Source organism: Chamaea fasciata, unplaced genomic scaffold (assembly GCF_029207755.1).
Source record: "Chamaea fasciata isolate MVZ Bird 193981 ecotype frontalis unplaced genomic scaffold, bChaFas1.0.hap1 SCAF_22, whole genome shotgun sequence".
NCBI lineage: Eukaryota > Metazoa > Chordata > Aves > Passeriformes > Sylviidae > Chamaea > Chamaea fasciata.
Window position 1 is genome coordinate 7,762,124 of NW_027094107.1, and position 23,294 is coordinate 7,785,417.

General features: G+C 48.7%; 2 protein-coding genes across 2 annotated transcripts in view; one reads left to right on the top strand and one right to left on the bottom strand.

The window, feature by feature from the left end:
- Positions 1-383: 383 nt before the first annotated feature.
- Positions 384-19,190, top strand: IRS4 (insulin receptor substrate 4). The gene is made up of 2 exons (XM_066202458.1): positions 384-4,045; positions 16,708-19,190. Exons 1-2 carry the CDS (start codon positions 541-543, stop codon positions 16,710-16,712), a joined length of 3,510 nt encoding a protein of 1,169 aa, XP_066058555.1. The 5' UTR covers positions 384-540; the 3' UTR covers positions 16,713-19,190.
- Positions 19,189-23,294, bottom strand: part of COL4A5 (collagen type IV alpha 5 chain) — a 65,142-nt gene continuing 61,036 nt past the window's right edge. The window contains exon 51 of the mRNA XM_066202456.1: positions 19,189-23,094. Within this exon, the coding sequence (XP_066058553.1) occupies positions 23,013-23,094 (82 nt within the window). The 3' untranslated portion in view covers positions 19,189-23,012. The remainder of the gene's footprint in view (positions 23,095-23,294) is intronic.

Consider the following 23,294-nt stretch of genomic DNA (forward strand, 5'->3'; position numbering starts at 1 on the left):
GTCGGGCCGACCGCTCAACGCTCCTGCCAATCCCGGTTGGCCCCGCCTCTTTCCCTAGCACAGGAGGCACCCCTCCGGATCGCGGCCAGCCCGGGGCGGCCGCCGCCTCCCATTGGTCCGCCGCGTTGCCCATCCGCCGTAGCCCCTCCTCCCCGGACAGGGCGCAGCGACGCCCGCCCCTTCTCCCTTCTCCGCCCGCTGATTGGCTCGCCGGCGCAGAGCTGCCGTTCCCTATTGGCTGTGCCACTGCCACTCCGGCCCGCGGCCCGGTCGGCTCGCCGCTGCCCCCTCGCCCCGCGCGCCCCGCCCGCCGCGGCCCCGCCCCCCGGCGGAGTCACGTGATGTTTTCGCCGCGGTGCCGCCGCCGCCGCCCGTGAGTGCGAGCGGCCGGAGCGACCGGCGGGAGCGCGGAGCGGGCTGGGGGCGCGGGGGGCACCGCCCGCTTCCCATGCGCCGGGCGCTTCTCCGGTGAGCGCGGATTCCCGCTGCCCGCCCTGTGGCCCGTCCCCGGCGGCACCGGACTCTGCGTGGCCCCCTAAGATGGCGAGCGTGATGAATGGCCCGGGCGGCGGCGGCGGTGGCGGTGGCGGCGGCGGCGGCGGCGGCGGCGGCGGCGGCAGCGAGGAGGAGCCGGGGGCCCGGCACACGGGAGGCGGAGCCGCGCCCCAGCAGGAGCCCGGCGTGCTCGGCGCGGCGGCGGGCGAGGGGGAGCCGGCGGCGGGCGAGGGCGGGCGCTGCCCGTCCCCTCAGCCGCACCACCTGCTGCTGCTGCTGCGGCGCTCGCCCAGCGCCTCGCTGTGCCCGGCGCCCGAGGCCGCGCCGGGCCGGGCCGTGCCCTCGGCGGGCCGCGGCGGGCAGCCCCCCCCGGCGGGCCGCGGCGCCGCCGAGGACGTGAGGAAGTGCGGGTACCTGCGGAAGCAGAAGCACGGGCACAAGCGCTACTTCGTGCTGCGGGCCGAGAGCCACCTGGCCCCCGCCCGGCTGGAGTACTATGACAGCGAGAAGAAGTTCAAGAGCAGCCTGCGGGCGGCGGGGGCCGGCGGGGCGGCCGCGCTGTGCTGCCCGCCGCCCAAGCGGGTCATCCCCCTGTACCAGTGCTTCACCGTGAGCCGCCGCGCCGACGCCAAGCACAAGCACATCATCGCCCTGTACACCAAGGACGAGTACTTCGCCATGCTGGCCGAGAACGAAGCCGAGCAGGAGGCCTGGTACCAGGCCATCAGCGAGCTCATGAATCAGAGCAAGAGGGGCTTCCTGGAGCAGGAGGACCACGCCGATCAGCAGGTGGATGAGGATGATGAGCACTACGGGGCAGCCCTGAGGCCCGGCACCGTGTTCAAGGAGGTGTGGCAGGTCAACGTGAAGCCCAAAGGCTTGGGGCAAACGAAAAACCTCACGGGGGTGTATAGGTTGTGCCTCTCCAGCAAGGCCATCCACCTGGTCAAGCTGAACTCGGAGGTGCCCTCTGTTCACTTGCAGCTTATGAACATTCGCCGCTGCGGGCACTCGGAGAACTTCTTCTTTATTGAAGTGGGCAGATCTGCCTCCATTGGGCCTGGTGAGCTCTGGATGCAAGTGGATGATTCGGTTGTTGCCCAAAATATGCACGAGACTTTTCTGGATACCATGAAAGCTCTCAAGGCCTTTGCAGAGTTCCGGCCCCGAAGCAAGAGCCAGTCTTCTGGTGGTGGCAGCGGTACCAATCCCATCTCCTTCATCACCACCAGGAGGAACTTGGGCAACCTACCCCCCAGCCAGACAGGCTTGCAGAGAAGATCTAGAACTGAGAGCGTTGCTGGAGGGACTCCTCCTACCACCAAAAGCAACAACTCCTATCGCTTCAGAACGTCCAGTGAAGGAGAAGGAACCATGACCAGACCTTTCAGGTCAGTGACTGGGAGTCTGATCCACCTGAACACTGCAAGGATGAATTTGGGCCGGCAGGAAGGGAGTGCGAGGTACGTGAGAGCTGCTTTCAGCTCATCATACCACACCAGGTCTGCTTCCCTGCCCGTCTCTCATTTTCCCTCCACCACAAGTCCCATCAGTGTTTCTTCCAGCAGTGGCCATGGTTCTGCTTCGGACATGCTGACCAGGCCTTCCAGCTCATCTGTTTGTGGTTCCCCAAGTGATGGGGGATTCATCTCCTCTGATGAGTATGGCTCCAGCCCTGGGGATTTCAGGTACTTCAGAGTGAGGAGTAACACACCGGATTCCCTGGGAAACACTCCGCCTATCAGAGAGGAGAACTGTCTGAGTGAATACATGTCCATGAATAAGCAACAGGGAGACGACGGCTCAAGAGATGATTACATGGAGGCTGAAAAATGTTTCAGGAAAAGAACTTACTCTCTAACAAAGCCAACTTCTGTAGCGGTGCAGCAGAAGACAACGCAAACTGCGGCTTTGTTGGATGAAGATTCTGCGGGAAATCACGGACGATTACTTTACTCTGAAACACCAAAATTGAAAGATAACCATGAGTTGGAGTACAGTGACTCTAACCTTGATTCCGTGTGTAACCAAAGCAGGAGTAAAGCCAGGGATGATGGTTACATGCCAATGATGCCAGGAGTTGCATCTTCTCTGTCCAGCACCAGCGATTATTTGCCAATGACTCCTAAAAGCATGTCTGTTCCAAAGCAGATTAACAATTCATGGTCACCATCTCAGGTCGACTCCCGAGGCTACATGATGATGTTTCCAAAGGACAACTCTTCACCTGTAAGGAGTCCTTTAACTGGATTTGCTTCTAAAGGGAGTAACGAGAAGATCGTAAACAACGAGTATATGGATATGTCACCTGGTAATTCAATTCCAAAGCACCCCAGTGATTCAAATTACATTCATACCACTTCTGTTTCCAAAGGTTTTAGTTCATATTTTTCTTTGCCCCGAAGCTTTAAGGCGTTATCAGGGCAAAATGGTGACCACAGTGAATACGTTCCGATGTCTTCACCTGGAAAACTCCTGTATGATGCTCCAGAAGATGGGAAGGGGGGCAGCAGTGAGACTCTGGCTAATGGCATCTCTAAATTGCCAACGTTGAAGGGTTCAAATGAAGGACTCGTGCAGAACAGGGCTGCCAGGCCCACACGGCTGCCCCTGGGTACGAGGGGCAGCAATACCATCCCCAGGATGTATGATCGTACAGTCCCGCCTGAGCCAGCGAGCCCCGGGGAGTACATCAACATCGATTTTAACGAGAAGGCGAGTAACACGCCGTATTCCCTGTCTGCAGAAGGCTCTCCATCATCTCTGGGCTCGAGCAGTGACCACAGGCAGTCACCGCTCTCTGATTACATGAGCGTTGACTTGGACGTGCAGTCCCCGAAAGCGGCGAAGGAGCTGTCGAACTCCCTGACAGATATTTCCATTTATGCAAGTTCCAGTATTCCCAGAAACCAAGCAAACCCTGACTATGCCAGGCTTTCCTTTGGTACTGCTTGTGTTAGCACGGCGAGTAACAGGACTGATGACTACACCGAGATGACGTTCAACATGGCAGCAACGCCGCCCGGGCCCTTTGCCGCCGAGTCCGACAGCGCTGTGAAGATGGACAGTCCTCCTTCCATCGTTAACAGGCTCTGCATTGTTGATCGATACGCTGGTGGCAGTGGCTTCTCTGTCCCCGGCTCTGACCCTCCCGTGGGGCCGAAAGTGATCCGAGCTGACCCTCAAGGCAGGAGGAGGCACAGTTCTGAGACGTTCTCCTCCGCCGGGACTGTGACCACCTCCTCCTCTTTCTTCACTGACAGTAGCAAAAGACACAGCTCTGCCTCGTTCGACAACGTTTGGTTGAAACCGGATGAAAGCATTTCCGACGGCCAGGAGAGCAAAATGTCCAGGGATACCTCGACTGGATTTCAGAACGGCTTGAACTACATCGCCCTGAACCTACGTGATGACCCCCTAAGCTGTGAGGCGAGTACTGCAGCGCCGGCTTGCCACCTCCAAAATGGTACTTCAGGTTTGGACAGTGGAGCTTACGTAAGCATAGATTTCGGCAGATCAGATGGGCTCAAGTGCAACGCCGCGAGAAAAGGTTGGTGGCTTTCAAAGCGCTTCCCTTTCACGCTCGCCTCAGCGTAGGAATCCGGTTGTCCGCTTCGCGCTGCCTTCGGAGCGGGGTGAACGCTTTCCCTAATCTCCTGCGTGATTCTAGTACAACCAGTTCTGTTGTAGTGCGGTGTGTGAGCTGCCGAGCAGCAGTGCGGGGGGATGTGGTCCTTGGCCTAAAGGATTTACGTGCCTCTTCTGGGCAGTCTGGGGTGTTATCAAACTGTCATCTGACTTTTTAATTAATTTTGCTAGCATAAGCATTGATGGTATTTTTTGTTGTGCGTTTTTGTGCTGAGGTTATGGTAGCTCTTGCCTTTACTTCTGTTTCTCTCTTTTTCCCTTAGAACTAGATGACTCTTCATTTTTTTTTTTTTTTCCTGAACTGGAATTTTTTTGCAATTCGAAAGCTCTAAACGGCTAAATTCGGTTTAGACCTCTAGACTTGAGGCTTAAATACATTTCTTGTTTCTTCTTAACGTAGTCGAAATACGTATTACAGCATTTCTTAATGTGCAGATCTGCCCAGGTTGATTCAGCTGAATCTTATGTAAACAGAACTCAGGGTTTTTTTGGTGGCTCCTTTTGAGCTCTGGCTCTCTCCATCATCCCTGAGGTGGCTGACCAGTGTGCAGGGGGGCTCAGGCAGCCCGTGGCCTTCACGCTGAGCATTTAGGGCTCAGCTGAGATAACCTTTCCCTGCGATCTGCCTTTTGTGCAGCAGGTGAGGAATGCCAGTGCTCCAGGAAAGCTCTGGGCAGTGTCTTCCAGCTCAGAAACTTGCCAGGGGAGGCTGCTGCCTTCCCAGTTGTCAGTGGTCTGACCCAGCAGTAAGGTAAAGCAGTGGAGAGTGTAAAAATCAAGGTGTTGCAGGTGGGGAGAAGAGTCTGGGAAGGAGGAGGGACACCCTGTCGGTGTGATAAGCTCTGGTGGTGGGAGCAAAGCCAGCGATTAGTGGTGCCGTGCCTGTCCCCGGGCTGAGCAGCAGCGAGTGTGAGTGCTGGAATCTGGGAGAGTAATCATTGCCCTGGTGCCAGTGACCCACTGAACTCCTTCACTGATGCACTCTCCTGCGGAAAGAGAGTAGGAAAGCATCTCTATTGGAAGTGATGTCTTCCTCTCTTTGCCAATGCACCTAGAGTCAGTAATTGTTCCGTACTAGGAGGAAATATTTAATTGTGGTTGGACGTTGATAGCTGTCTACTCTGTCCGCAGGTAAAAGTCAGCAGCACCCTGCCCCCTTACTGCTTGATATTTTTACATTTTTAGTTACAATCTTAAACACTGGAAGGTTGTGGGGTTTTTTTTTTCCCCTACTTTTCCTTTAAAACTAAGTTTCTAAAGGTAGAAGGTATTGCAGGAGCTTGAATTGTGTATAGCCTTCACTAGTGGAAGGTACAAGCCTGACTCAGCTCTCCTGCCATTCAGAGGCTGGCAGCACTGCTTGGGGCTGCTCAGAAATGTGTGGTTTGCCGTAGTGGTTTTCTTCCCTCTGCTTTGTTTTGTTGGCTGGAATCAAATTTAGAAGACGTTGAAAGTTGCCCAGTCCGAGAAGGGCTTTTGTCCAAAGTTAGTCTGTCAACACTTCAAAGATCCGTCTGCTAAATCTGCAGTCAGAGGCACACTGATTGCTGCAGCTCATTTGTCTTTGGTTTTTTTCCTGTTTAGTTTTTTTTTAAAGCACCTCCAAAAGCAGCAGAATTTTTGATTTGGTCTTATTCCCCTTATATGACTCAAACCTGTGTTACGAAGTAAAATTTTTTACAAAATTAGGACGAAAAAAGAACAAAGACGTTTTCCTTTCAGCTGTATTGTAAATATTACATTGAAAATCACAAGAGATGCTGTGTTTAGAAATCCTATTTATGATAAGCATTTTGCTTACTATTGCTGCAGCAAAGTATCTACAGCCCTGTGCTTGGGGATTTTCCCTTCTCTGTTACAAGTTGCAGAGAAGCAAGAGGCACAACAGCTGCTGGCTTTTGAAGTTTTTTGGAAATGAAACGCATTAAAAGAAGGCAAAACCACCTCTGTGCAAAAAAAAAAAAAGAAAAAGGGCTTTGCCAGGAAATCAAACATCTTTCTAGTCCTGAGAAGAAAGACAAAATTATCCAAGGCCTAAGAGTTTTGTGTGAAGGCAGTGTAAAATATTTCTGGTGTATGGCAGGAGGGTAGGAGGGTGTGGGCACTTGTAGGGGTGAAGAGATTTTGGAATGGTCCGGGCTAAAAGCAGCTTGCCAGCCTTGAGTGCAGGACTGTAAACTGGCGGTGTACGTCTGTTTCTCAGGAACGATTTAGAATTCTTCATTGTAAGGACAGCTGTTGACTTTCGCCTATGAAATCACGTCTCTGAGCTACAGCAAGCGCAGGTTTGGAAGTCTGTGTTCTTTAAACGGCTTATTGGTTTCTATGGTAATAAAGCTTTTATTTTAATATTTAAAAAGGTTTTTTTTTTTTTTTTTGGTAATCCAGAAAAACATTTTCACATTCCATTAAGTAGTGAAAATGAAGGTTCACTCTCAAACCTCCTGTCTCCTGAAGAGGTGCAGTGTGCCTCTGGGTAATTGATATTTTTAATACTTTTGGAGACTTAGCAGAACTGTGCTGTCTCTCTTACTGCGTTTCACTTTTTCAGTCTCTCTGCCTGAAAGCTGTGGCTCAATCCATTCTTAAGGAAAAATTAATTGGCGGATGCATTTGCCCTTTACTCCCTAGAAAGGAGCAATCCCGTCTGTATTAAATCCTGTCAGGTAGAGAGAACTTCATCTCTTCTCCCTGAACCACGGTTTTATTGGAAGGAAAACACTTCCCGGCTTTGGATCCTTTGCTTTCTCGTTTTGTTTTTGTTTGCTCCAGTGGCGTGTTGTGTTCTGTGACTCAGCTGTGCTCTCTAAACTGCCCAGGGTGGTGGAGTGATTCGCTGCTCCCTCACTGGAATTCCCAAACTACTTCTGGTGCAGGTTCACTGATGGGAATCAAATTTATTTTTTTTTTTCCCCTTCTCCATTCATGACATGTTTGGGAGAGCACAAACTTGGAATGGTAACTAGGCCTGACTTGTTATTAAACTTTTTTTTTTGGGGGGAGGGGGTTTAGGCAAAGCTGAGCTCAGGTTTTACGTTGATAATGAGCAAAAGAATCTAAGATCCTGATTTCCAATGCTTGCAGTTTAAGGAGGTCATTAGCAAAACAATTTCATCATGAAATTGTTACACAATATTGAAGCAAGTGGTTTGCAGTTTTGATTACACGGATCTGAGTCATGGCACTTTGTGCTGGGAGTACAGAACACTAAAGCTACTTCAAACAGGGCTTAGCTAATGTGTACCTTGTTATTGGACCTTGGAGAAACTAAGCAGGGTAATGAGGATGGGCAGTAAGAAAATGCATAATGAGTCCTGGATAATACAAGTTTCTTCAGTCTTAATTAGGAATATTATACCTGCAAAGATAGCCTGGACTCAGAAAAACAACTGTTTAGAGTAAATATAATGTTCAGCTTAATAGCAACTCAGCTATTTTACACCCACTCTTCAGTCTTATCTGCTGCTCTGTGATACTTCCCTGATACTCTAACACTGCGCTGAGATATTACCTAAGATGTTCTCTAAAGTGCAGGATTATAATATAATTGCTGCTCACCTTTTTAATCTCTCCTGTGCCAGACTGGCTGAGGGTGCTGTGTACACTTTGGGAAGCTGAGAGGAAGGAAAACAAACAACAACAACAACAGCAGAACTTCTGTTCCAAATTGTCCAGATCCTTTCTGGTAACTTGCATGTTTCAAATGCAAACTCTTGAAGATTATAAGGAGCAATGTACAACTTGGAGAAATTCAGAAGCTGAAAGTTTCGGCTATTACTAATATAGTAAATTACAGTTTATGGGGTACGAAGCAAATAACCACTCCTCTTGGGTTTCTAAGTAGTGGTTTTAAAGTTTGTCTCAGACTGAGGCTCTTCTGTATTGGCAGAATACTTAAGGCAGGGGCCCATTTAAAAATAATTTGAAGAGCTCCAGTGCAGCACATCCAAATGCTGCTGTGTGTCCTACATCTTCGAAGTTGTGCCAGGGTAATAATTCTTTAAAAAAAACCCCCCAAACAACTCAAACCATTTTAATCTTGCTGTAACAGATGCCACTTTCATAATATTGGGTAACTTAACAGCTATGCTTAAAAATACCCAGGGTGGTTTCTTCTGGAGCAGCGTGTGAGCTGCTGAAGGCAGAACAGATTCTGGCCGTGTGGCGTGGGAGCGAGTTAACGGTGACATATTTGACCAAGAATCACTTTGGTTTTACTTGTACTTGGGTGAGAAACTCTGGGACAAGAACGTTCCCCTGCCATTGAAAGAGAATGCTGGCTTGGAGTCAGTGTTGAAAGACTCCTGCAGATCAGCTTTAAATCCATAGGTGCAGCTGATGGTGACATTTGTCTTTTTACAAGTCTGAAACCTTTTGCCTGTAGGGGCAAGCGTTGGCTGCAGGAGTAATGCAGCGTGGGTTCAGAGCGCTTTTCGTGGCTCTTTTTGGGTTTGTTTTTTTTTTTTATTTTAAAGCCTTTTGTTGAAACCTTAAACGCATTGTTACCCTTTTTCCTCCACAACTTCACGTTTCCCCCTGGTCCCCTGCTGTCTGAGGTGCCCTTGTTCCCCAGTTGCTGGGGCAGCAGGTTGGAGGTGCGGAGGGTGGGCAGTGCTCCTTTGCTCTTTGCAGAGGCTCCGTTCCAGCCTTCCCAAACTGGGCTGGTTTGTCTGCAGGTATTTCTTTGGGGTTTTTGTCTGCCCAGCGGTGTGTCAGCAGTAGGTAGAGTTTGGGTTTGCTTTTTCTCTGCGTCTGGTCCGTTTTTTTTTTTTTATGAAAGGATCTTTAAGACACTTTCGTCGTTTTGATTGCTCGGGGGGGAGGATTTATGCCTTGAGGTTTTGGGTGGTACTAAAAAGAGCTTAGAGTGCTGTGTGTTGTGCCTTGGTGTGTGTGTGTGTGTGCTCTGTTTGTGGCTCTGCGGTGCTCCCCAAACCTGCCTGGGTGCTGCTGATTGCGTTAACAAGTTTGTTTTTCTGAGCTGAAGAAGGGAAACAAACTCCAGAGTTCTATTTTAGGTGCTGTTGTGATCAAATGCGGCGCTCTTCAACTCAGGAGAATGGAGTGATAAAACTGGGAGGCGGGTGTGTGAGAGTCAAGCTTTCTGGAGCCTGGGGATGTACTCTCACTGCTGGTTTCTCCTGAAAATGGCCCATGATCATACAGAACATCCTTGCATGTTGTGTCATGACTCGGCTGGAGAGCCGTTCCGTGGTCCACCCTGAAAATCTTGCTGTTTAACTTTTCTTCGGTTTAAGTTCTGCGTACTCACGACAATCCTGTGCTCAAACTGCGCTGCGGTCTTGCAGGTTTTAGGCAGCGACAAGGGGGAAAAGGGAGAGGTGTGTTCCACTTTTAATCAAGCCCTGCAACTCCGTGAAGGTCGCTCAGGCTTAGGGCTGGGTTATGATTTACCTGAGAGGCAGAGCTGTGATCAGGAAGGGATTTCTGACATTCTTGAGGGCACTGGGAAGACAAAGGTAAATGAGCCTGACTCATCAAAGGCGTTTCAGAGGTGTTGCTGAGTATCTTATCTAAAGGATCTTGAACATTTTATGAGTGTTTGGATTTGTGGAGGTTTTGCTCCAGGTGTAGCATAACCCCGGGAACAGCAGTGTCAGGGGACTTAGTAAGGATTTTCTGTCCTCTTCAAGTCATGGGCTGTGTCTTAAGGGCCAGAGGTTGCTTATTTCCAAACATGTTTTTTCTCTTGATTTAGGTCTATGTGGGATGCAAACCACTGAGGCTGCACCTCTGTGTGTTTATATTTTTGTCTATATTTCACCGTGTGATTTCTGGGGGGGGGGGGTGTGGCATTTGTATTTAGGTGTTTTTAGACTGCAGATTGTGATGAGCAGGAAATCAGTTAGAGATGAGATGGAAACACGAGCAGATTGGATCTGGAGGTCATTATTACAGCAGAGCCTGTTAATGAGAGCGTGCAGCTCCAGACAGGATCTGCACTTGTGGAACCTGAACAGGTAGACGGGATGGAGGTCCCCGTGTGGTGCCTCAGATGTAAATTTGTTGGTCCCTCTCCTAAGCAGCTTACAATTTAAAGCTGAAACTAAAGAGATGGACGAAACCTGATGTGCTGGGGTGGGGAGTGAGATAGAGATCGAGGCTGCTGCCGTGGGCAGGGTGCAGATCCGGGGCTGCTGAGAGTGGCTGTGGCAGGGCAGGCTGGTGGAGGCGCAGGGCAGGAGCAGGGGAAGGTGGAGAGCTGTAAATGCAGCCCTGGGATGGGGTAAAGCGCTGGAGGAGGATGAGGTGCATGTCACAGCACTGGCCAGGGTGTTAATCCTGGTAAGAGCAAGGTGGGCCACCATGTATCTCTGAGTTAGGAGGGTGTCCCAGTGATTATTTTTCCTATTTAAATGTGGATTGTGATATTTTTTTTTTCCCCCCTGTTTTTATTTCCTTTTCCTTTCTGTAAGCTAATTTTCCCGCGGCCATGTGGCTGGTAGATTTGGTGTGAGGAGTGCACACCAAAGCTCAGGATCACCCTGAGCATCCCTTGGCCTTCGTGTCCTGTGTGCTGGGGCCTTTGCTCGTGGTGAGACCCTGCTGCTCCAGGAGCAGCCAGGCTGGTGGAGCTGCCCTCCTGGTTCATGCCTGGGGATTTTTTGGGTGGCATCTCTGGGTTTGATGCAGGTGAGAGGAGGCACAGCGGGGCTGGGAAGATGTCACCTTTGGGATCCATGACCAGTGGCCCAGAGCGTTTGGAGCCCGTCTCTGGGTGGGCAGGACCTGCTCACTGCTGGAGTGCAGCGAGATCACTTCCACAGGAGAGAGTGACTTTATTTCTGTCTCTGTAGATCAGGTTGGACAAACCTGCAGCGGTTTTGGGTCAGTCTGGAAGTGGTGACAGCACTGAGGCTTGACTCACTGTTGAGGGTGTGAGGGTTTTATAAATGTTGCCATGTTCCACAAGGTTGGACGCTGCTGATGAAACCTTGTCCGTGTTTAGGCTCACTCTGTCCTTGTCAGCTCCCAGACTGCTCCTGGAAGCTGAAGGTGCAGTCCTTGGCTCTTGGGCATGTGCTGAGGTTTGAGAAGATGTTGCTTCACACATGCAGTCCAGTCTGAACCTTTCTTTTCCTCCCCTGTGTGAGGCGGGGTTTGGGCTGAGCCGCTGTTAATGGAGAGTCAGAAATTAGGAAACGGGACAAACTGATGCATGCCACTGCTGTGTGTGATAGCGGAGAGGGGCTGAGAGCAAAGATAACGTTTATTTTCCTGTGCACAGGTGTGTCACTCTATGGGCGTGTGGCTGCGTAGTGACTTTCTGCCTTTGGTGTCATTTCTGGCACTGGAGGGGAAGGGAGAAGAAGTGCTGACTGCTTGCAGGTGTTGGTGTCCACAGTGGTTGAGAAGAGGGAAGGGATGAATCCCAGTAGGTGACAGTTTGTGTGGAAATGGAGTTCTGGGTGAAGGCGGGTGGTGCGGGAGGTGGGGGCTGTTTGCCGGTAGCCACGAGTGCCTCTGCCCTTTCTCTTGGCACTGTTCTGGGAATAGTTTGGCTCACGCCAGCCCCAGCAGGGGAAGAGCGGGCCAGGTGTGTGTAACACCTCCCACAAACACACACCCAAACCTCTGAGCTGCTGGGTTTTTTTTTTCATCTTGGGGGATTTCTGGAGCCTGATGTCGTTCGCCTGTTTTAGAATTCTTTATTTCTCTTTGGTCCCGTGTGACTCCTTGTGCCCACAGCAGCCTGCGGTCCACCAGGCCGTGCTGCAGGCAGCCCTGTGTCCATTCCTGCCCTGCACCAGCTCTGTTTGCTGCCCCAGGTTTGTGCAGTGGAGGAGATAACTAATCTTATCTTTTTTCTCCAGGCCACTCAGGACTGTGTAGATGCTGTGCCCTCCTCTGCCATACACTTGTCCAGTTCGTTGGTATAACACTAGTGTGGTATAATCTGGGAGTTTGAAATTAAAAACAAATTGTTGGTATACACTAGTGTGGTATAATCCGGGGGTTTAAAATGAAAAGACCAAACCCCTCCAAGGTGTGACAGAGGTTCCCAGTGAAGCGTCGCAGCCTGCAGGGGTTTTTCTGCACTGCTGGGACTTCCCAAATATCCCAAGTCCTTTCTGGATGCAGAGGTGTTTGCTGTGGCTGTTTTCCTTTCCCATTTGTTTTTATTTTATTGCGTTATTTTCTTTCCTGTTTGTTTCCAAACCCTTCGGAATGGTCACTTTGCAGCAGCAGCAGCACAGACAGGAACTCTTCCTCCCCGCTGGCACTGAGGGCTCCTGACCTTTGTAATGGGAGCAGAGGGAATTGCAGCAGGTGGTATTCTCAGAAGCCGCACAAACAACTTTGTTTGTTTTTGGCTAAAATTTACCCAGATTTTCCCGTGGTTCAGCTCAGCTACAATAACTCACACACTTGCTGGGAGAACCAATTTTCAAAAGCAAAACCTTTTTTTTTCCCCCCATTCTTCTCCCAACGTGAAAATCTGAAATTTTGAACTCTGTATCTTGAGGTGGAGAAGAGTTAATTTTTAGCGTTGTTGCGTTACGTTGTAATAAAAAATCTCGTTTAAAACCTCCAAATAAACAAACCTTCCAGCACTTGCTGTCAGGCTGTCCAGTGCGATTTGAGTTGGTATTAGAGCTCTGCCAAAAGTGCAAAATGAGTTTACTAATTCTAGGAATAGTATCAGCAGAAGGGGTGACTTCAGGGAGTGTGCACAACGCCTTCCTAGAAACAACCCCGCTGTTTATTCAAACAGGGCAAAAAGCCACTGTTGCAAGAGATAAGGCATTTCTGCAGAGTGAGTAGCAATTATCCGAAGGCACGGGAGAGCTTTTGAGCTCATTAAATTGCTGAGCACTGATAATGGCAGACCCGTGTTTTGAATGAACAGTTGTGCATGAAGTTTGTTTGGAAGAGTAACTTTGCCATCGAAAGTTTAGAAATAGGGCTTGGAGAGAAGCGTCATTCACTGGGATGCTGTTCCCAGTTGCTGTGTTCAAATCGTTTGTCCAGTGAGAGGTGGGTCGTGCAACAGGGCTTGTTTGAACCGAATTTTGCTCTTTTTTTTTGGGAAAGTCAGTAAAATTTTAGGTTTGTTGTGCAAAACCTGTTAACAGAAGTTTGGATGGAAAAGGCCAGTGTAAGGCGCAGTGAAAACTACTGAGAGTGGCAGTTTTTGGGCTGCCTCGGAAGGTTTTTTGCAGAGTTGGTTTTTTTTTTGCTGTTTGTTTGCTGTCATGATGAGTTATCAGATCTTTGGTAGACTGAGTAGATTTTCTTGGAAGAGCCCGTGGCAGCCCAGGAACAGCTGTGTGTTTACCCCGCGAGTGAAAGTTCCGTCTGCTCTGGCCACCGCGTTTTTCCTTTGCTGCTCAGTCAGTGCCGAGTTAAATCCATCCCCCGGGATCTGGGACGAGGTGTTAATCTGGGTTTTTTGTTGATCAGCAATTCTCACAGCTGTACTGTTAACACGGGGGGCGGATGTCAGGGGAATCTCGCGCCATGAGACTGAAATATGATTATTCAGCCCCGCGGCAGCGCTGCACGGCCTCGGGAAGGTTTCCTTCACCAACTGCTTGAGGGAAAAACCAGCAGGTCAGGTGTGGGAGAGAAGAGCCATCGAGGAGCACGCCCCAGTGGTCCTGCCGTGGGGTTTCTGTGCCGCCTTGGCTGCTGCTGGCTGTCCTGAGGTCAGGGCTGGTCACTGCAGCACTCTGCACGAGGGATCTTGCAAGACTTTGGTCTCCTCTCACATTTCAGATGAAATAGTTTTCTTTTACGTGGTCAAGTTTCACAAGTTGCTCTTTGCCTTTTCTGTCTGAGACGATCCATGTGTCCATATCTCACTCTCTCTATCTATCTCTCTATCTCTCTATCTATCTCTCTGTATATCCTTGATACTTTTATCCCAAAAAGTGCTGCTGACTCAGGGCAGCAGCCAGCCCTACTGCTCCAACCGCAATATTGCAGTTTCAGCTTCGGTAAGAGGATTAGAGCAGTGGTGACAAGCAATAACTCCATGTGTGAAGGACTCCAGGCTTTATGGGACTGACATCAGCTTGGAGGTGATGCGCACGGGAAGCTCGAGGATGTTTATTCACAGCTCACACCATTCTGTTTGACCTCAAAAACGAAGGAGAGACACGTTGGAGTGTAGTTTATAATCACGGGGGCAGGAAATCCGTGAGCTCTTGTTGAGGATGTGCGGAGTTTGGGGAAGGGGAGATGCTGCAGGGGGGTCCAAGGCTTCCTCTGGCTCCTGATCAATTAAGCTGTGCTGTTCTGCCCAGAGCTGCCTGATGGTTGCCGTGTGCTGCCTGAGTACATCAGGCTGCTTCAGAGAATTCAGCTTGGGACTTAAACAGGCTTGGGGTTTTTTTTTTACTCTTCAGCCCTTCCCCCCCACATATCTTCAATGGAATTTGGCATCACCGTTAAAGTTTCCAAGACATTTTCGGTGTCAGTACCGAGTTCTGCCGTGTGGGATTGTCTGGTTCAGGCAGCTGGGCCTCTGCTCTTCAGGACGTTTTGGGGATGTGCTTGGAGAGATTAGAAGAACTTGTCAGGCAGCTTTCAGGTGTGCCTGGTGTGTGAGGCGTGGAGGAAAAATGTCCTGACGAAAGCAGAGGCAGGTTTTGAAGTTCCTTTCATGTGAGCTTACAGGTCCCCAGCAAGGAAAGGGTGGGGGGGTGCCGGGGAAGTTAATTTTTATTGAGTGTGAGTTTAATACAGAAGCTTTAAACTGTTTTAATGTTTGACTTGCAGGCATCACTGAGGTGTGATCCATTGCATGTTTTCAGCCCTTGGTCCTACAACAAAACAGTGTTTTTCTGAAGGGGAAAATGATTTCAGAAGGAATAGCTTCAGCTGGCTCCGGTGAAAACAAAGCCACCGCTGACCACATCACCTCTGCGGGCACCAAGCAGTGGCTCTTTGTGTGATCTGAAATAACACCAAGAGAGCTTCTCAGGTCGTGGGTGTAGTTTGGCCCTCTCGTGCTTTAACTGAGGAAAACGAAGTTCCTGTGTTTTTGCAGTCACTGAGGTGTTTGGAAAATGAAACTCAGCAGGCCGGACCTTGGGGAGGGCTGTGTAGGGTTGGAAGGGAATTCCTCCTGAAGCAGGAGGGACCCCTCTGAACCTCCATGTGCTGCCCCTGCCTTTGCCCCTCTGTCTCTGGAGCCTTTGCTGAGTGCTGCTCAGCTGAGCTTTGCTCGCTCCTCTATTTTTTTCCCTCTATTTCTTTTGGAGGGCCAGAAATCTTCAGCACAGGGTGGAGTTCGTACGTGCACGCCTCACGATGGGGCTGTACGTGGACACCCAGGTGTGCGTTACTGAATTTGGTGCTTGGGCATCTTTCCTTCAGCGTGTCCCTGCAGCAGGGGCAAGGAAAGAGCTGGGAGATCTGCAGCAGGGAGATGCAGCTGGCTTCACTGTGGCCCAGGAGAAGAGCACGGGCAGGGTTAAACCCCAAACCCTCCCCGTGTTCCAGGGGCCTGTGCTGTGCACTGAAGTGTTCCCATATTGCAGCTCCAGGAGCAGGGAGAGAGCCGGAAGAGCAGCTGACATTTCTGTCTGTGTTGTTCCTGACGACTAAAACCTCTTGCACCGATTTCTCAGTGAGAGCAGCTGGCTGTTTCCTTCCTTGCTGGGGTGCAGGGAAACACCTGCAGGGGCCTCAGGCCTCGGAGGGCAGGTGAGCAGACACCTGGCACAGGGCAGCGCCCCCGGCCTTGGCTGGGGGGGCCGAAACGGTGGGAGAGGACAGATGGGGACAGTGTGATGGGCAGCGGCCCCCCGGACTGAAAACTCCTGTTCACCTCGGCTCAGCTGGGAGCCAAGGGGGTTTGTAGGCAGCTGCCAAGTGCCTCTTTGTGTTCCTCGTTTGCGTTCGTGCGGCTGCAGCCGGCGTGTGCCCTTCGTCCCTTCTTCTCCCATGTCAGGAGGCTCCCGGGCTGCGCTCCCCTTGGCGCCTCGGGGTGCGGGATGTGTGCTTGGAGGGCAGGCTCCCTCCCGCCTGTCCCCCGTCTCTGCAGTACAGGAGGGTATCTCCTGCCCTCGTTTTAGCAGCTGCTTGGACTCCTGCTGCCTCTTGCGGTCGCTTTGAATCTCCCGAAGAAGGGAGCCGCCTGTAGCTGTGTGCTTTTGCACTCGGGCGTTGCCTTTCAGCCAGAATTCCTTCGAAGAGGGGCCGAGGGTTCTCCGAGGTGTTGCCAATGATAACCAAATGCAGCTTTTTCCTGAAGAGCTAAAGACGGCGCCCGCAGCCGTCGGGGCTTGCTGGGAGCTGGCAGTGCCGGAGGGGGTGTCGGTGCTGCAGCTGTGCGCTGCTGCGGGCTGGGAGCGTTGGCACACCTGGCACTGGGTGGCAGCTGTCCCCGTGTCCCCGTGTCCCATCCATCGCTCCTGCTCCCCTCAGGCTCTCTGCAGGGTTGGCACTGGGACTGTCCCCTCCCTGTGCCAGGGACCTGCACTGGATAAGCTCCCCGTGTTCTCCTCCCTAGAAGACAATTTTTTCCTGATATAACTTGCATCTAAAACGTCACTGAGTTGTTTTTTTTTCTCCCCCCCCTCTCCTTTCTAGACTGATTGCATTGCCATGGAAACCATTGTTGGGAGAGAAGACTTTTCTGCTGGTAACTCCAGAAACTGTGTGGTGCTTTTGGAAGCAAAGCTCAGCTCCAGCCAGCGACTTTCATTTCCACCAGCACGGACATGGACACACATCCTTTGAATTGGTTTTGTTCTTTCATAGACACGGGCTCTCTACAGTGAATTCATTTGAACTGACCTTTTTTCATAGCTGTGCTCTGGTGATGGAATCTGGTCTTTCATGTCATATCTGTGGGGGAGGCGGTGTGAATGCTACTGGGAGATCCCTGTACGTCCCTTTCTTCTTCCTGCCTCTCTTGTTAAAGTTTTTCTTTTTTTTTTTTTTTAAATTTATATTCTGAGAAGTCAAAGCTGGTTTCTGATTGTCTGTTTAACATGGGTTTTACTTCTCTGGTACATTAACAAGTGGTTAGCTTAAATCATGTATTGCTTAGAAATACTTTGGCAGTTCAGGATTTTTCCAGGTGACTGGGCAGAAGGAGGGAGGGGAGAGGTGCACATGAGCTTGAGGGATGAGCCCGTGGGACTGGATGGCTCTGAGGAAAAGAGACCTCTTCTGCCTTTTTTCTTTTCTTTTTTTTTTTTTTTTTTAAGGTTTTGCTTTTATGGTACAAGAGGTATTTCTTGAGCATAGGCTAGAGGCTTTTAAATCAAGTGTCTGTCAGAGCTTAAATGGAATTTTTTATTTTTTATTTTTTTTTTTGCTCAGAATTTTGGTATGTACAAAGTAGGATTAATGGGCTGGTTGTCTTGTAGATTGTTTTTGTTCTTGTTTATAAATATAAATCGTGTAAAATGAGGTTTTTGTTCATGGATTGGAATGGGGAACTGCGGAGTCGTATCCGATGTTTGTGACTTCTGCAATATCTTGTCAGCTGTAGCTTTTTAAAGGGAGACCACCCTAATTGATCTTACTTTCAACAAAAGCCCCACTTTTAATTTGGGACCGGTTTTGTTCTTTCTTTCTGGCATAATGGGGGGGAAAAAAAAGTAAAACGTTGGCTTATCAATTGTCTTTATCCCACTGACAGAAACGTGAACAATGACTATTTGACATTTTTAAATTAAGCCCTGATTTTTTCTACAATTCGAAGTGCTTCACTCTTGTACTGAATTTTTGGGTTTGTTTTTTTTTTTTGGTTGAAATGAGCTTAGCTTTTTTTAACACTGCTATGATGATCCTCAAAAGAGCACGACACTAGTCATTGGTACATGCAGTGGATTCTCAAAGGCACTGACGATTGCTCGGGGGTTTCAAAGTGGCACACACAAGTCAATAAAGAAATAAATCCTCCTGCTGTACTGCGCCACCCAGCTGGGAATCCTCCGGTGTATATTGTACAAGGGATGTGCCAGGCTGCCTCACCTCCAACAGACAACCTTTGGATTGCTGGTACAGTCTGTGGAACAAACCGGGCACTGTCAGCTTGGACCGTGCAGGGATGGGGACCCAGATCCCTTTCTGAGTAGTCACGAAATGTACATGTCACTGAAATATAAATTACCGGGCGATTGTTTGTTTTATTAGGAGATGGTACCAATCAGTTTACGCAGTGTCTAGCGACAGGAAAAAAACCTGCGGGGTTTAAAAAAGCACAGGCCTGTTTTTTGATTCTGGAAGAGAAGTTTCAGTTGGTACAATTTACTTGCTGCTAAACCTACAGGAATTAAAACCACAACCACTCTCACAGACCATGATACTGTCTTGCCATATAGCTGTTGGTTGGTCTCATAAATGAATAAATGCAATACTTAGACAGCTTTTTATAAAGCTTTACATCTTTTCTAAGAAATCAAAATTTGGATGAAGATAGTCCTAAACGTTTAATGTGAAAGGCAAAGGTTGTTTTGAAGAAATTTGTTACATACTTCTTTCATATTAGATTCCCTGAGGCTGCCATTGTACAATGTACAGCACTGATTTAATACATGCTGAATAAATAAGTGAATGGGTAACCTCAAGTATAGTGGTACAAATACTAATAGGTACGGCATAAGAAATATGCAATCTTTTTGAATCTCTTAGTTTACAGCAACTAATTTATTCAGTATTGTGCTGGAAGAACATTTTCAGATGATGTAAAACATATCACTATGTATACTACCTTCCAGCTACCCGTTTATGCTGCTGTATAGTACAAAAATACCAATGATAGAACAATGTTTGTCCTGTAAATTTAATTTGATATTGGACAGTTCTTGTCTGTACAAACTAAAATACATATATGGTTGAAACTGTTCATTATATTTGCTATTTCTGCTCCACAGATCTGTTTTAAAGTTGGGCTGATTGATCTGGCTTTGTCTTCCATTGTAAATATTGTTCTGTTGTTTTCTTTGTAAAACACATCGCGTTGGCGGTTTTGGGAGACTGGCTTGAAGCTCTGTATAGTGTTTATATTTATCTGACTTGGCTTTCCATAGAGCTACTTGCAGTAAATACGTGTTCATGTAGCTCCTGTGTCTGCCTTTTCTTTTTGAACAAACTTTGGGGGTTTTTCTGTCTCAGCTCCTGCTGCAGCTGCTCCTCCTGGAAGTGGTTTTGGCAGCCTGCGGCCCTGGAGATTTGGAGAAGTTTTCAGGGTAGTGATTGCCCATCTCTCCAGTTTTCTTTGCCTTTCCGCTCACTTTAGCAGGTAACATACAGAAAAACAGCCCCAAGTTCTCTTTGCCGTGGATTCAGAGTGCATGTAAACAGTTAAGCTTTGGAATGGGGAAAAAAATAATCATCAGTGCCTCAGCTCCATCCTGTGCTACAGCCAGAGGCAGAGAGCCCTTTGTAGGGACAGCAGTGCCTGGTGCTGGCCAGGGATTGTCCCCTGAGGTGTCCTCAGGCGCTGCTCACCTGTGCTGCACAGGGCTGGAGTTAATAATCTTCCTTTCCAAAGCTTGGGAGCTCTAGATACTTACCCTACATTTGAAATGTGGAACACTCCCTGCTCCCCTGAGCTCATCACTGCCCCTGTCTCCCATTAGCAAGTGTCCTGCTCTTTTTTTTTTTCCACTAGTCTGACCTGGAGAGACGGAATCATTCCAGTCTCCTGTGCAGTTTTCAGCTTGTGCTTCTAGTGGAAGTAGCCATGGCAGCAGAGGCGTTGTGCGGCCAGCAGCGCTGGGTTAGCTGAAGCACAACTCTCCTGGGAAGGACCTGCTGAAAACACAAAATGCTGCCCCCAGCACATTCCCCAGAGGAATTGACTTCCACAGCACAGGACAAAATGCTGCAGACTTCAGAGCTGCTCGTGCAGCACGACGTTTGTGTGTGAACATCTGGTTCAGGGTACAGAAGTGCTGCTGCACTGCCCTGTGTGCGCCCATTCCAGGTTGTCCTTGGGCTGCAAAAGCTTAACAAGTTAAAATCCCGCCTTGGCAGTGAATAGGATGTTGAAGGAAGCTTTTTCCTCTCTCCAATAGCATTTCTAGAGGGACTGAAAAGTCTGCCTTAAGCAGAACCTTTTTTTTTTTTTAACACGAGAACAGTAAATCCAGCCTAGGCACAACTCCTGGTTACAGCAGAGCTGACGGGGTGTCCAGAGCTGCGCCGTGTTCAGGTGGTGGCGAAAACTGTTTCAAGGCTCCAACGATCAAAGCAGTGTTTTCCTTTTTTAATAACAAAGCTGCAAACACAAACTTTTACCTGTAGTTTAATGTTTATATAGTGATGGATAGCACCTAGAGGCCCCAACCAACATTTGAGCCCCCTCAATGTCTCTGCCCCAAGGAGCTTACAGTCTAAGCAGCGAGAAGCAGGAGAGAATAGTAATAACCATGTTTTCTCTTATAGATCAGTAACTCCAATCCAACACAGGTGAAGTGAGTTACCTGCTCTAAGGCACAGAAGGTGTGGTGGGAATTTACACAACATCTCTTGAATCTTTGCTGCAGATCTCAAATGAAAAGATGTTCCTTCATGTCTAGACCACTTTTTTCTTAGGAAAATGTCACCCCCTTGGAATTCTGTGCCTGAGGCTGATGAAGGTTCAGGATTTGTCCAGGGCAGGGCCAGAGCTGCAGGGACAGAACAGGGAATGGAGCTTTACCCAGTTCACTTCTCTGTGCTCACCTCACAGCTTTGGGCCCTGAAGCTGCCACAAGACCAGCAGGACTGGGTGCTCTCCACCTCAGCCTGGAATGGGACCTCCTGTCTTGTTTTTACATCTGCGAGAGAAGCCCAGATCTCAGAGAGAAGCCCCAGTCGTGCACTGCTTTACCAAACATCATCTGCTCTATCCCACGTCCCCGCGGCTGAACACGCTGTGTTGGTAAACACAGGCTGGGAAGGCTGGGAGAGCCCTTTCCTCGGAGAGCTCCTGGCCCTCAGCATCCATTCTCCTGCTCTTTTAGGGCTTGCCATGGGCTGCTCCGTTCATTTCAGACTGCTGCAGAGCCAGCAGCAAGGTAAGGGCTGGTGTTTACATGGAGAGACTTTGAACTATTTTATTTCAGCTTTGGTAACAAGTTCCTGACTTGGAGGTAGCAGCAGGTTCAGTTTCTTACTACATGCATCAGCAAACCAAACTAAACTGAGCTGAAAGATGCACATTGCTGAATTCCCACTCTCTACCAACACAGATAACTGCAGCTAATGGAAAATAAAAAAAAAAAAAAAAAGACAACGCTATCATCATTTTGCACTTTAAACTAAAGAACTTCAGTTCCATACTTAGTTGAAAGCTTTAGAAATCAGCACCAATCTCATTGTGTATCACTGTATAACCCTGACCCTAACCCGCCAGTCCTATGTCTTTTGTCCCGTGTGTAAAACAAGGAGATGGCAGCTGCCCCGTGTTTACAGGGAGAACTGGAAGGCGAGAACAACCAGCCAGTAGCAGATAAATTACTGATCAGTCTCCAACAAACAAATACGCATCACCTGGATAGAGCAGGAGGTTACTTCACAAGTTAGCTTGTATTGACAGGTGGCAATATACAATGAAAATACTGAAGTATTGTCACTTGCCAGAGTCCTGCGCTGCCCCGGAGCTCTTTGTCCACGCGGGGAAGTGAAAGGCTCTGAGCAGAGGAGCTCAACAGTCATGCATACACAAGTGAGCACTTCTCAGCTATTGCACAAGTTGTGACACTCTTTAGACACACAGAGGAGGATCCTTACAAACTGACACCAGGAGGACTGGGTGCACCGTCGTCCAAGGCCTCGCGTGAGCTAGACACACACGGGAGTTGCTGGATACTGTGACTACACGGGGGATGTGGATAAATTCACGTAAGATTAAAAGACTAATTGGTGAAGGGGAAGGTTTGCACCAGCTCATGCTTTTATTTCATTGAGGAGGTTTCTCAGTGTGGATGCTGTTTTGGATAAAACATAGGACACCACTTCAGAGTTGAAGTTTCATGGAAGCATCATCCTAAACGCTTTGGTAACTGGACAGGTTTGGTTAAACCAAACTGATGACTAAAATGTGAATGGGACTTGTATTCTTAAGAGAAGGATATAGGATATGGCTAATAATGTCACATATTTTCACAAAATAAAAACAAACCCCTTTTCAAGTGGATTGGGATTTCTAAGCACAAAGAAAACCACTGATAGTATGGTGTACAACACTTAAAACACTGATCAAAATTACTCCGGAATAATTGTGCATTCCCCAAATACATCAGGTTGGCAACTGAGGAAGGAAATGAAAAATTAAAATGAGCAAGTTGGCATAAGAGGGGTAAATTCTCTCTGTACCACAAGTTTCATAATAAAATACTGTCTTATCTTTAAATTTTAGACATAAGGATTTTCATATCAGTCTGGTTTGTTTCTAGATGACTGAAAGTTTAGATTAAAAAGGTGTTTACACAATATACACATTTCATTACTTACAAAGAGAAATAAGCTTAAAATTTCATATTAAAAATACAGTAGGGTTAGTAGCACCATGAAAAAAAAAATGTTTTTCAAAACTGCAGTCTCGTTATTTTAAACGTACTCAGTGCGTCGTGTTCTTCTCTGTTCTCTTGGTTGATCAAAAAGGTGCCATTTTGGTACAGGGAGAGAAATGAAAAATGTCATCTTCTGATCCTTTGTGAACCTCGAGTGTTCTGTTCTGTTCCCAGGAGGTCAATTCTTTCATCTTAGTCCCGCTGAACAACCCTTAGTTTGGCACGTGAGTGAGGTACACTTGAATTTGCGTGGTTAAAACAGTTTGGATTTGTTGTTTGTTTTTTTTCTTTTCTTTCTGCACAGTAGCACCATTGTTGCAGCTGGAAGACAGTGCATCTTAGGAATTTTTCAACTGTTTTATAAAACAATTCTCCAAGGTGTTACGTCTTCTTCATGCAAACTTGACAACGACTAATCCGCGTCCTCAAGTCTCCAGCTTTCAGTGTCTCTGACTGAGGTTTGCTGGTTACACACACAAAGGAAAGCTTGGATTAGGTTTTTCTTTGTTTGCACTTCCTTTTCAACTCCTACTGAGTTCACTGTTCCATGTAAAACTCCAGTAACGTGAGCAGGGAATGAATCCTGAATGTGTTTTCCTAAGAGGGATCATTCTGTCTGTCCCCAGCACCAGGTGACAGATGCTCAGCTGCCTCAGTGTCCCC